The 13657-nt window shown below is 32.9% G+C and overlaps 2 protein-coding genes across 6 annotated transcripts in view; one reads left to right on the top strand and one right to left on the bottom strand.

The window, feature by feature from the left end:
- LOC134844305 (ATP-binding cassette sub-family C member 4-like) overlaps window positions 1-13657 on the bottom strand; it is a 463247-nt gene that overhangs the window by 255089 nt on the left and 194501 nt on the right. The gene's annotated exons all lie outside the window — the stretch shown is intronic.
- The window catches only part of LOC134844175 (vasoactive intestinal polypeptide receptor-like), an 87067-nt gene that overhangs the window by 67132 nt on the left and 6278 nt on the right, over window positions 1-13657 (top strand). For 4 of the 5 annotated variants that reach the window (XM_063860729.1, XM_063860732.1, XM_063860731.1 and 1 more), the window contains 2 exons: window positions 1579-1620; window positions 1892-1948. In XM_063860729.1, the coding sequence (XP_063716799.1) occupies window positions 1579-1620; window positions 1892-1948 (99 nt within the window). Of the gene's footprint in view, window positions 1-1578; window positions 1621-1891; window positions 1949-2211; window positions 2253-13657 lie in introns of all 5 variants that reach the window. The other variant, XM_063860733.1, reaches the window with a different exon arrangement.

A 13657-nucleotide genomic window follows, 5' to 3' on the forward strand; every position in this document is an offset into this window, starting at 1 on the left:
TCGAAAATTGGAACAACAGGACTGCTCATGTATCAGGGCAAAGCCCTAAATTTTCCGACTGCCATTAAACTGGTCTCAAATAGATATTGCTTATAAAAACTTAACACCCTAAATTTGGCAATTGAAAAATATTAAGAGTTTCAGAGATTGAGTGAAGTACTCAAAAGACGATCAATTAGCTTAGCTCAAATCAAAATGAAGCAATTTTTAATTGCGGTAAATTTTCGGCATCATAAGAAAATCATCACAGCGGACAAAAATTAGGTCCAACGCATGACTAAATTGGCAACTTTTGAGCTCACAACACCTGAACAAAAGATCGAAGCTAAAATAATTTACTAAAAATGAACTCATGGAGTCATTGTTTTCAATGGGTATGTATTTTTTGTTATAAAACATTTTTGATATACCAAATTTGACTGAATAGTAAATAAAACCCCCTCAAGCATAATTGACCTGTCACTTTCTTCGAAAGTTGGAAAAATTAAACACTTTGAGAACTGATTTTTCTCAGTTCATTGTGTTTCAAAGTGTCAGCCCGGGTTGACCAAAAATGCTAGTAATACAATTTTCATATATGGAAAAATGCTAATCATACACTTTTCATGCAATTCCATAAATACAGAAAATTGCATGAAAAGTCAATGATTAGTATTTTTCATATATGGAAATTGAATGACTAGCATTTTTCCATAAACCAAAAGCATTGATTTTTTACATTTTAATTTCTCAGAATTTTTTGGTTGTGTTCGTAACCGAACACAAATGACATAAACCTTGGTTCCACAAATGTAGTAACCAAAGGTTTGGCCGTCTCGCATTAAAAATGCATTGGAAACAGCCTGAAATGTTTTAATTCTGTCTCACACATTAATATAACGAAAGTAACAAACTTTTAAATTTTGGCAAAAATTTTCAAAGATGATTATTTCTGAAATTTGAATTTTTAAATTACGAGACATTGATCAAGGCATACAAAAACATGTCATACGAAAGAAAGATGCGTTTGAAGCGTTTTTGACAAAAGTTATGAAAAGAAAACGAAAAAAATACCAATGTTATTATATCCCGGACTACGTTATACACACAAAAAATTAAATTTTGCATGCAAAATTTATTTTTCAAAAATATTTGTTTGAGTATGAAAATCAATTTGCGGTTGAAAAAAAAACACAAAAAAATTTTCGGGGGCAATTTCAAAAATACTTTAAAAAATTTTTGTCGTCGCCATCAAAAAAATGCTAGACATACATTTTCCATATATGGAAATTGTATGATTAGCATTTTGTTTGACAAAAAGTTTTTGTCTTTCATTTAGTGCGATACACCGAATTTTATGCCAAAACAAGAAAAAAGTTGTTCGAAATTTCAATGACACCATTTTAGCAAAATGTATGAAAATTGTATGACTAGTATTTTTTCATAGACTTAGTTTATGGAATTGTATGACTAGCATTTTTGGTCTATGGATGTCAACCCGGGAGCAGTGAAAAAGTGAAAGAAGTAATCATGCTTATAAAATAGCGTTTGAGACCGAAAAAATTTGGTTTGGAGTTCATTATAAACTGTCTGTTTCAGGGATCGGTGGTTGCAATTGTGTTTTGCTTCGGTAACAGCGAGGTTAGTAACTCTATAATCCAACAATTTACGATTTTACTCTACAATGCCAGTGGCGTGCGCAGAAGTTTTTTCTAGAGGTTGGGGATGGGGGGGGTGTGGGCGGTTTTTCGAAAATGTGTTGAAAAATTTATTCGACCTTTTTTTAGGTCGACCAGTTTGATTTTTCAAGATCTCTGATTTGAGCGTTTTTTTTTAAATATGCGATTTTTGGCGCGTTTTTTTAAATTTGACCAAAAACCTTATAGACTATCAAATCATTTTCTATTTTCAGGTTCGCACTGAGATCAAATCCAAATTCACTTCCATGAACCGGAGGCGATCAACTGATGTAAGTTTCTATTGTCTAGTATCTAATTTATTCTCTTGTCTGTTTCTTCGAGCGTTGGGTTGATTATAGTTAGTCAGATTCAGTTTGCCCTCTGAATATGTTACCTGTAGAGTGTGACAATCCCCCACCCCAAACACTGTAACTTTTGAAATTAAAATCCCGTGAATCCACTTGAAAAGTATTTACCCAAAAACTTACAACCAGGGCTTTGGAGTTTTCATAAATTGGATGTAGAGTTCTTACAGCTTTTTCTTACAATTCAGACTACGTTTGTGGGCCCTCTCTCCCGTATTGGCTCCAAAAGGTAAGTATTCATAATAGGTCTGGTCGGTTCAATTGGCAGATTGGTCTGTGGGCAGAAATCAACGCAAACCAACTGAATTTTATAACTCAGCGAAAACTGAAACCATATGGCACTGAAATGCCAATCAATTTCAATCATATTTAATCTAATGGCTTTCTGGCCGACAAAATTTCTGCTTACAGGCATTTCTGTCTCATGAATTATCTTTCTTATGACTTGCCTGCCTCTAAAAATCTTTTCCGTCATGTTATATGTTTTCAGCCCTCACAATTCTTTAATGTGAGTCTTTGTGTAGCTTATACATGTCGCAAATTTTTTTGCTTCTTTGTATTCTTACTTTCCCCACCCACGCACAAAATTAGCCTAAGTACAAGAGCCATTCATTTAAAAGGTTTTGTTGGGTTCCATTCATGCTAAATAGCAGTCTTGGTGTAATTTGAATGCCTTAATGGTTTTCTCAATTCTCTAGCGTCACATTCAAGCTTGATGAGTTAGCTACACACACCTTATTTGATGGGCGACCTTGTCCAGACTTCATTTTTGAATAAAATATAAAAAGAAGCCGCCTTAAAATGCTTCATGTAGAATTATATTCGCTTCTGAACTTCTAGTATCTGTTTTTGGCCCGGGTCAAAAATTGTTCCTACTTTTGTCTGATTTTTCCATAAAGCATGCTGAGATTTTAGGAGCTCAATGAGCTCAATTTTTACAGGTCTTATAAATATTACCCTCCAATACTTGGGGGTCGATGGCTACCATCGAAGTTGAGCTCAAGATTTCCTTTAAACAAGATGACACGGGTTGACCAAAACTTCTTATCATACAATTGTCATATATGAAAAACTTCTGGCCATAAAGTTTCACACAATTCCATACGTACAAAAAATTGTATGAAATCTCTATGATAAACATTTTTCCATATATAAAAAATGTATGATAAGTATTTTTCCATAAACCAAAAAGTTGATTTTTTTTCTAAATTTAATTTCTGAAAAACTTTGGGTTGTGTTCGTAACCGAACGCAACTGATAATGATCTTGGTTTACTTAAAGCACGAAAGGCTGGACGGTCTTGAATTTACAATGCATAGAATACGACCTGAATTGTCTTAGAGCTGTCTTTCACAAATGAGATAACGAAAGTAACAAACTTTTAAATTTTGGCAAAACTTTTCAACGATGATTATTTTTAAAACTTGAATTTTTGAATTATCACACATTGATCAAGACATACATAAAAAAGGCCATAAATAAACATGCATGGAGAAAAATTTTTGAAACTGTTTGTTTGAGTACAAATTTCGACTTGCGGTGGAAAAAAATCAAAAAAGTTTTCGGGGCAATTTCAAAATTACTTGAAAAAATTTCTTTGTCGCCATGAAAAAAAGGCTAGTCATACAACTTCCATGTATGCGACTTGTATAATAAACACATTAAAAAAATGAAAACCTTAGTTTTTTCATCACCCGAATGTTTTATTAGAATCAAACAGCCGCAAAAGTTAGTTTAAATCTTTTTTCAACCATTTTTTGAAATTGTACGAAAATTGCATAACAAGCACTTTTTTGTACATTTGATTTATGGAAATGTATGATTAGCAATTTCGGTGTATTGAGGTCAACCGGGGAATGAGCACAATTGGTTTTTTTTCCATTAACCCCTCGCAGACTTGAAAAACTCTATTTTTATAGCTAGTTTATGGGAACTTTACGGCAAAATAGCTGATATAATGATATAAAGCTTGAAGGAACAAACCTGCTTACAAGTGTTATTAGTTGTTTACCAAGCCAAGCTCCATTGCAATTTGAAAGTGTAAAAAAGTTCTTTTCAACATTGAAATAAATATGCATGTGAGAAGAAGAAAGGATCCGCACATAACTCTAAAAATTGTGCTCGTTTGTCTAAAAAATGGGCCGTGAAATCTTCGCACAAATGAAACTAATGGAAAACTACTCAATTAAATTGTAGGACAGAGGTAATACAGATGACTCATATAGCTTGCTTTATTTTTCAAAGGAGGGGAGGAGTGCGCCTAGCTTTTCACCCAACTTTTACGATATAACGGGACGATTAAGCCTCCTAAATGTCCAAACATGGGGCTCGCAAATTGACTTAATGGGGTCAATTTTTTTTCCTGATAATTACAGTTCATTCTCACTTTTTTTGGCCCAGAAACACCTTTCCCGTGAAAAATCACTACCAAAAGTTCCTACCCGGGGGGCCAAACCAAAATATGGGTGCTGTGAATGAAAATGTTTTACTCATGATATTTTTTTTATTGTTTATGAGATACTACCGGGAGAATTCTAAACAAGTTAAAACTGGGGAAAAGGGATAACTGGAAATAGGCGACAACCGGAACTCTTTCCCTTGGGCCTGATATTATCATTAACAGCTCGAGTTTCGGGAATGGCAGGGCAGGCCAGCAATACATATTAAGTCGATTGCACTAGTAAGTATTCTCAACTCCCAGATGTTGCCTGTTTCCAGTTGTATGTACACGGTCTTGCTATGAATTAAATTTTAAAATGCATCAATTTGATAAAAGCCAAAACCCGCCCGAATCCTCGCAAAATCAGGTACTCCAAAAACTTATCGGAAAGGGCCTAGTAATATATATAACATTTTAAGTCTGTTTCAGTCTTGTTTTTTGATGCATATTTTGGCGCTCTTCCTCTCAAATTGATTTTAGTTTCCCTTCCGAATTGCCAGTAAGTAAATTTGAAAACCGTGTGCTACTTAGAAAACAACCGACCGGTTATCTTGGTTTTTCTATCGCATAATTTTTGATAATTTTTTGAAATTGTACGAAAATTGCATAACAAGCACTTTTTTGTACATTTGATTTATGGAAATGTATGATTAGCAATTTCGGTGTATTGAGGTCAACCGGGGAATGAGCACAATTGGTTTTTTTTCCATTAACCCCTCGCAGACTTGAAAAACTCTATTTTTATAGCTAGTTTATGGGAACTTTACGGCAAAATAGCTGATATAATGATATAAAGCTTGAAGGAACAAACCTGCTTACAAGTGTTATTAGTTGTTTACCAAGCCAAGCTCCATTGCAATTTGAAAGTGTAAAAAAGTTCTTTTCAACATTGAAATAAATATGCATGTGAGAAGAAGAAAGGATCCGCACATAACTCTAAAAATTGTGCTCGTTTGTCTAAAAAATGGGCCGTGAAATCTTCGCACAAATGAAACTAATGGAAAACTACTCAATTAAATTGTAGGACAGAGGTAATACAGATGACTCATATAGCTTGCTTTATTTTTCAAAGGAGGGGAGGAGTGCGCCTAGCTTTTCACCCAACTTTTACGATATAACGGGACGATTAAGCCTCCTAAATGTCCAAACATGGGGCTCGCAAATTGACTTAATGGGGTCAATTTTTTTTCCTGATAATTACAGTTCATTCTCACTTTTTTTGGCCCAGAAACACCTTTCCCGTGAAAAATCACTACCAAAAGTTCCTACCCGGGGGGCCAAACCAAAATATGGGTGCTGTGAATGAAAATGTTTTACTCATGATATTTTTTTTATTGTTTATGAGATACTACCGGGAGAATTCTAAACAAGTTAAAACTGGGGAAAAGGGATAACTGGAAATAGGCGACAACCGGAACTCTTTCCCTTGGGCCTGATATTATCATTAACAGCTCGAGTTTCGGGAATGGCAGGGCAGGCCAGCAATACATATTAAGTCGATTGCACTAGTAAGTATTCTCAACTCCCAGATGTTGCCTGTTTCCAGTTGTATGTACACGGTCTTGCTATGAATTAAATTTTAAAATGCATCAATTTGATAAAAGCCAAAACCCGCCCGAATCCTCGCAAAATCAGGTACTCCAAAAACTTATCGGAAAGGGCCTAGTAATATATATAACATTTTAAGTCTGTTTCAGTCTTGTTTTTTGATGCATATTTTGGCGCTCTTCCTCTCAAATTGATTTTAGTTTCCCTTCCGAATTGCCAGTAAGTAAATTTGAAAACCGTGTGCTACTTAGAAAACAACCGACCGGTTATCTTGGTTTTTCTATCGCATAATTTTTGATAATTTGAGTGCTTTGTGCTTCGTACAGTTTCGACGAGTTTCGTCCTTTCCTATTTCAGGAGAGTCACTCAAAAACGAAATAAACATACCATTTTACTAAGGGCAGGGGCGATTATTGGATGACCAGTGTTTGGTTTCCTTAAGCATTCAAATCAATTGTTTCACCATATTTTTTATACATATTCTGGCGCTCTTCCTCTCAAATTGATTTTAGTTTCCCTTCCGAATTGTACGAAGGATGAAATAGGTAGGCAAGCATTATATGACCCTTTTGGAAAGAATTTTGTCGAAGAACAAAATTCTAATCGCCCCTTTAACTTTCCCATATTTGCGAACAAAAAAATGTAATCAACTGAAGCAATTTTTTGTCAAGATTTTTTCCGTGTTTTCATTACATAAGTCATTCAAATTGGGAAGTAGAGTAGTTGAACAAATCTTTAAGCGCGTATATAAATAGGTTTAATTACTTTAAGATTTTATTTGGTTAAGCAACAAGGGGAAATCTGTTTATTCATACTCCGCCCTCAATTTCTACTTATTGTTCCGACTTTCGATAAGAAAGTAACGGAATATTTGTGCTCGGGGTGGGTTTTTTTTTCTTCAGACAAATTTCGACTTTTTAACTAGCCATTTTTGACGGAATTTTTTTATATCATTCGAAAGGTATTGTTGTCCTGAGCTCGAATTCGAAAAGATATTTCACCTGTGATCATTTTTCGTAAAGTTTCGGGGGTTTAAAGATTGCCATTTTGGCCAATTTGGGACAATTAATGCGCGATATATTTCCGTCTTAAAATCGTTTCAAATTAATCCGTCTTAAAATCGTTCCAAATTGGTTGAAAGAAGCTTATTTGCCATAATTGATTTGTTACAAGGAGCTAAATCTATCTTTTTGTACTTTATATGGCGTGTGGGGGGATGATTTTCATAAAAAATTTCAAATTTTAGAAAAAAAGCTTTTCATTTTATTTTATTGCAATTAATTTTTTAATGTTTTTACTGCTCCATAAACCTTAAAAGGCAGTCGGAACATTCAGGGCTTCGCCCTGATACGAGCAGTCTTGTTGCTTTAAGTTTCGCTTTTTCTTGCTCTACTTTTGTTTCTTTGCTTTGAATGATGAGGGCATCTTGCAAGGTACCTACAAGTGTTCTTGGTATTAAATAGACACAAACTTTTTCAAAAGAAATCGAAAAAAAAACGAAACACTTCTTGAAACATCTTTTTGTTTTCACTCCCCCATATGCAAAAATTGTCGTGACTCAGAGATGTACTTTTATCTGGTTGTGTTTTGCTGAGACAAAAAAACTGTGAAATTATATTTGCACCAAAATGAAAAATCGGTCCCATTTGTACCAAAATTGTTCAACTCGATTTCTGATTGGCCGAATTGTGAGCCAACGATTTATTTTATGTCTTGTCTGCTGTTAAAACAGCCGAAACTAAACAGCAAAATGATGACCACCGCAGTCGCGCCAACGTGCTGCGAACTTGCCAACAAATGGTAGGACTATATATAAAAAAAATTAGAGCCGGTTATCACCGACGACCTTAAGCCAAGGGCTTAAAATAGTCGGTTTAGTAGTCTTTGGCCAATTGAACACTTTTGGTAAAAAAGCAATTGACTTTTTGTTTTGCAACAAATTAGACTGATTTTCCATCTTGGTACAGGTAAATACCCACAAAGAAAACGTGCTTCAATTGAAATAAATTCTTAGTCAGAATAATTAACCGCCTACGCTACAAAAAAATAGATGCAATGAAATATAGCTCGCATTAATTATCCCCATTGGCTAAATTTGCTCTTGTTAAACCCTCCTAGCTTTTCAAAAATTGACCGCAAGGTTAATGAAGGAATAATGATTTTGCAGAGAGCGTTAATATTAAAACTTAAAGTGTTATTCAGAGAGACGAATTGGTCTAAAAATTCACATAAGCACATACATTTGTCCAACTTCCTATCTAATTGAATTGCAAAGGACAAAAAATATTGAAAATTACTTGAGTTAGTTACTACTTGCTTAGTCAGACTAACTTCATCCCACAACAAATTTGAATTTTCGATGCAGAGCTCAAGGTCAATTTTCGAAACTAATTGGAATTTATATCTTTAAAAATTGGTTGCTGTACCTGAGGATCTTCTCATTTACTTTGTTTTAGCTTTTGTGATTTTAATCATAGAGCGAAACAAAACTGCTCGTATCTCGGAAAAACCTTGAATGTTGCTACGGCCGTTTAATTGGTCTCAATTGTTTTTTTTGATAAACTAAGTATTGTTAAAATATGTTTCTTAGGGTGATTATTTGAAGCTTAAGAGTTACAATTTCAGTCGTGTATGGAATTATTAAAACCAATTCTAGTAGCATCTTAAACTACAGCCTAAACAAAGTTATGACCCTACTTATATCGAGCGAAAAGTTTTCTGAAGATACAAAAAAAGTAGAATAAAAGGTAACAAGATTTCCTATATCAGAAAAAAGACCGGAATGTTTTAGCTTTAGATTCTTGTGCCTTTGTTCAATTTTCTCAAAAATATTTTTTGCTTTTTTAACAATCTTTGCCTTAATGTAAGCTACATAGGGATATAATTAGCATCCAATGACACGTTATTTGGATCAATCAGCCTGTCTGTTTGAGCCCGATTTTTCTCCACTTTTACGACGCTTCATAGAATACTGGATTGTTTTGCGCATTATTTTTCCAAAAATGCCGTTTTAAACCGTCTTAACCTTATTAAAAGCAATCATTGGTGAAATAAAGCTGTGGATTTATGATAAAAACATCATTTTTGACAATATTGATCTATAATTTTTGGTCGAAACTGGGTATTTCATCATAAAAAATTTTTCCCAGAACAATATTTAACAACACTACGTAATTGAACGCTTTTTGCACCGATTTCTCGGATCAAAATTGTTGCAGTTCAATTTTTGTGAAAATTGAGCGTCTTTTTAGCTCAGCAATGACCAATAAATTGATAACAAAACAAACTCTGCAGTCGTTTTTGAAATGATTTTTTTTCGCGCCTTAGTTATCTAAAACTGTTTTTCAAGCCCTCATAATTTTATGAAAAACGAAGGTGAAATAAAGCTCTAGATGTATGCTCAAGGCATTATATTGGACAAAATTAGTCTGGCTTCTCGGAAAAATCCTAGAACACTACCATAGGACTGTATGTATCATGTCACTACTTATCTGGAGTGCAAGCCACAATTTTAAACTTGAAAGTGAAAAAAGCAGTTCATTCTACCACGCAAATGATTGCTTTCAGCCTCAACTTATTGGATCAAAATTGTTGCACATCAAAATGTTTGGGAACAAATTTTTCGGAACCTAACCTGTCTCAGAAATTGTTCCATAATGAAAAAAGACTTAAATGATTTTTTGAAAATTGTTTATCATTTTTTTTCAAAACAATGACCCATTAAATGAATCAATAAGCGTGCCTCAATTAAAATTTTAAAAAATGTTGGGCCTTTTTTAAAATTAACTCCCATGTTTAAGCCCCAATAACTTTTCAAGAAATAATCAAAGGTGACATAGAGCTTTGAATTGATACTCAAAGCATCATTTTGGACAAAATTTAATTTTTTTTTAGAATTTTGGACGAAACCGGGTATATTAATATAAGACTATATATCCCATGACTAATAGCGATGAATGAGATCATCCTTTTAAACTTGAAGAGTGACAAATGAATTTATATAATTGTTAAGCTATATAGAATTTTCAGCGTAACCGAAGCAAAATATTTAAAAAAAGTATCACTATTTACTAATAAAAATATCAAAAACAATCTAGACTTCTGCCAATTTTTGTTTGCTGCAGTTTATTTCCGGAAAAACTGGGCCACCATTTTTTCACGGAGTTGAATACCTTTTGCTTTATTTTTGGATCAAAAGGTTGCAAATCAAATTTTTGTGAGAAATGAGCGTCTTTTTTTTGGCCAGCAAGGTTGAAGAATTTTTAACATAACATTTTCTAAAGGTTGTTTTATTCTTTTTCAAAAGCCTTGATCCCAATATAAGCTACACAGTGTTATACTTAGCATCTAATTACACCTTATCTGGATTAGTTAGCAGGCCTCATTTAAGTTGAATTTTTGAGCCAGATTTTTCTCCATTTCCAACGTTTTCATAATAAACTGCTTTGTTTTGCCCATCAAACATAAATTGACATTTTTATTGCTTCAAATTTTTTTTACAAAAAATGATAAATGGTGAAATAAAGTTTTGGTTTATGCTCAAAGCATCATTTCGGACGACATTGGTAAAAAATACCATCGCTCTTCTTAAGAGTTTTTCATAGAGAGCTATTCATTTTGTTTCAAATAACTGACAACACTTTCGTTTTCAACCCAGTTTTTCCAAAACTCAACAGGCTTTTGAATTAAAATTGAAAAACTTTCTTTTGATGATTTGAGATTGTGATCTATGTTAATTTGGCTATTTGAAGTAATCACTAGCTGTATTGCCGGGAGTAACTTTTGCCGCAAATTTAGGTATTGATAAAGCTTAGTATATGGTGTGCGTGTTGGGTTGACAAGAGCCCGTTTTGCGACCAAACTTAAATTTCAAAGATTTAAGAGCAAATATTTTAACAAGGAACTCTACTTTTTGATTGAATTAATGGTGATACAAGGTTTGATTTTCTAACATACTGCAAAAATTATGTTCAAACTACAAAGTATTAATCAGATTTTGTTTAAGTAACACCTAAACATCCGACAACATTAGTTTTTGCAAAAAGAAAATTTAAACAAAAAACTGATTTTTTGTATGTTTTTTTTTACCTTTTCGGAGTTTTGTCGTTTTTGATTCTGCGAAAAAGGAATGAAATTCAACTTGGAGGAACAACCTAATTATGGATTCATTAGCTGACTATATTGGCTCATTAAGATATCTTCATCTCAAAGACAAAAATGATAGGTGACTCTTCGCTCTTTGCTCTAAATTAGCATGATAAAATGGAAAATACCAATTTTTAGTACCAATTGGTCCAGGGCTCACAAAATCATAAAACGATTTATTAGTTGACTTTATTTGACGTTTTTTGTCGTTTCTGACTCCTTGCGGAACCAAAACCTACACGAAGTCTTAATTCCTTTCCAATTCATTGTTTGATCAGTATCAATCAATGGTTTGGTCAGTAGCTATTTTCATCTATCATTCAAACTGTACTTATTGCTTTTCTCGAACTTCTGTATATAACATATTAGAAGGATGAAAAAAATCAGTTAGTCAGTTAGTGTTTACAATAGCTACAGGATTTAAACTACCCGGGTTGACCAAAACTTCTTATCATACAATTTCCATATCTGAAAAACTTCTTGCCATACAGTTTACATAAAATTCCATACGTATAGAAAGTTGTATGAAATCTCTATGATAATCATTTTTCCATACATGAAAAATATATGAGAAGTGTTTTTCCATAAACCAAAAAGCTGATTTTTTCTTAATTTAATTTCTGAAAAATTTTGGGTTGTGTTCGTAACCAAACGCAACTGACAATGAACTTGGCTTACTCAAAGCACCAAAAGTCGGACGGTTTTGCCTTTACAATGCATAGAGAACGACCTGAAATTTCTTAGACGTGTCTTTCACTAATGATATAAAGAAAGAAACCAACTTTCAATTTTTGGCGAAATTTTTCAACAATGATTATTTTCAAAAATTGAAATTTAAAATTATCAGACATTGATCAAGACATTCATAAACAAGCCGAATAAAAAAAAATGAAACTTTCTTTGCTTTTGAAAAAAATACTGTAAAAAAATGCAATATTAGTGTATCCAGGACTTTGTTATGCACTAAAAAAATGCAAAAAAAAAGTTTTTAGAAAATGTTTGTTTGAGTACAAACTTCGATTTGCGTTTGAAAACCAAGCAAAAAATTTGAGGCAATTTCAAAATACTCGGAAAAAATTTTGTGTTGCCATCAAAAAAATGCTAATCATACAATTTTCACATATGGGAATTGTCTGATGAGCGTTTTTTCAAAAAAAAAAACAAAAAAATTTTCTGTTTTTTCATCATCAGATCATTTTATTAGTATCAAACAGCCGCAGAAAATAAATTAGATCTTTTTTCAACCATTTTTCGAAATTGTATGAAAATTGTATGACAAGCTTTTTCCATACATTTGATGTATGGAATTGTATGATAAGCATTTTTGGTTTATGGAGGTCAACCCGGGTAGTCAAGTTAGCTCACAAATTGAGAAAAAATTATAGCTTCAACTATCAATAATTTACATGACAATACTTAATAGAACTTAAAAGTCTTGATTCATGTTCAGAATTTTCTCAAAATCAAATAAAATTAATAGCCTGGAATCAAATCCCCTATTTTTAAATTGAAAATTTGCGAAAATTGCTCCTAAATTTAAAGTGAATGATTAGAGTAACCCAATGATAAATAACAATATGAAGTAAATTATTTTATATTTTAAAAACTGCCTGGAGTTAAGTCAAAACTAATATGCTGCAGTTTAAGTCGGGGGAAAATTGTTGCCTACCTTTTAAAACTGAATGCTATTTGCCTCAATTTTCGATCAAAATCAAATCGATTTTTTTTTGTGAAAAAGGAGCGTCTTCTTCAGCCTAAAATTGCTCAAGATAATTGAATCGAATCAGTTTTTTTATTTAGCAAAATTTGACGCAAATTTTTTATATCATCTGAGAATTATTTTTGTATTGAGCCCAAATGATCAAATGTAAAAAAAATTTGGCTTCTCAGCTTTGACTTCTAAAAGTTTGTTATTGGACTTTTTTGATACCATCTGAAAAAAGTGTCGTTTAGAGCACACAATTTTCAAATCTGATCTTTAACAAAAATTCAAAAGCTTGGTTTTTAACTACTTTGCCTACTATAATTCAAGTGGGGATAAAGAAAATCCTAAATCATTCGTTCTACTAAAGCGTGAGCTACAAATTAAATCCTTCCAAATTGATGCAAAGCAAGCAATTGGCTTTTAATAGTATTTTAAACACACAAAAAATGTATCAATTAAGGCTATTGATAGCTTATGGGGGATAAAAATGAGACTTTTTTCTTTCAAGTGTCTTTCAAAAGTTTCCCATTTCTTCGAACATTTAACAATATTAATGTGAACAACATGCTTTTGACAAGAAAGGCAGGGATCAGGCTTTTGCTTTGCTATACGAGCAGTCTTGTTGATCGAACTTTTGAAGAAAGTCATTGAATACTTATGCACGTGGTGTTTTTTTTGTCTCCGGAGCAATTTTGTTGTTTTGATTAGCCGTTTTTGACGAGATTATCTTGTATCTTCCTAACGGTACTGATGTATTCAATCAAATAAAGAGGGGAATTTAACTTGTGATCTTTTT

The sequence above is a fragment of the Symsagittifera roscoffensis genome, chromosome 4 (genome assembly GCF_963678635.1).
Source record: "Symsagittifera roscoffensis chromosome 4, txSymRosc1.1, whole genome shotgun sequence".
Taxonomy (NCBI): Eukaryota; Metazoa; Xenacoelomorpha; order Acoela; family Convolutidae; genus Symsagittifera; species Symsagittifera roscoffensis.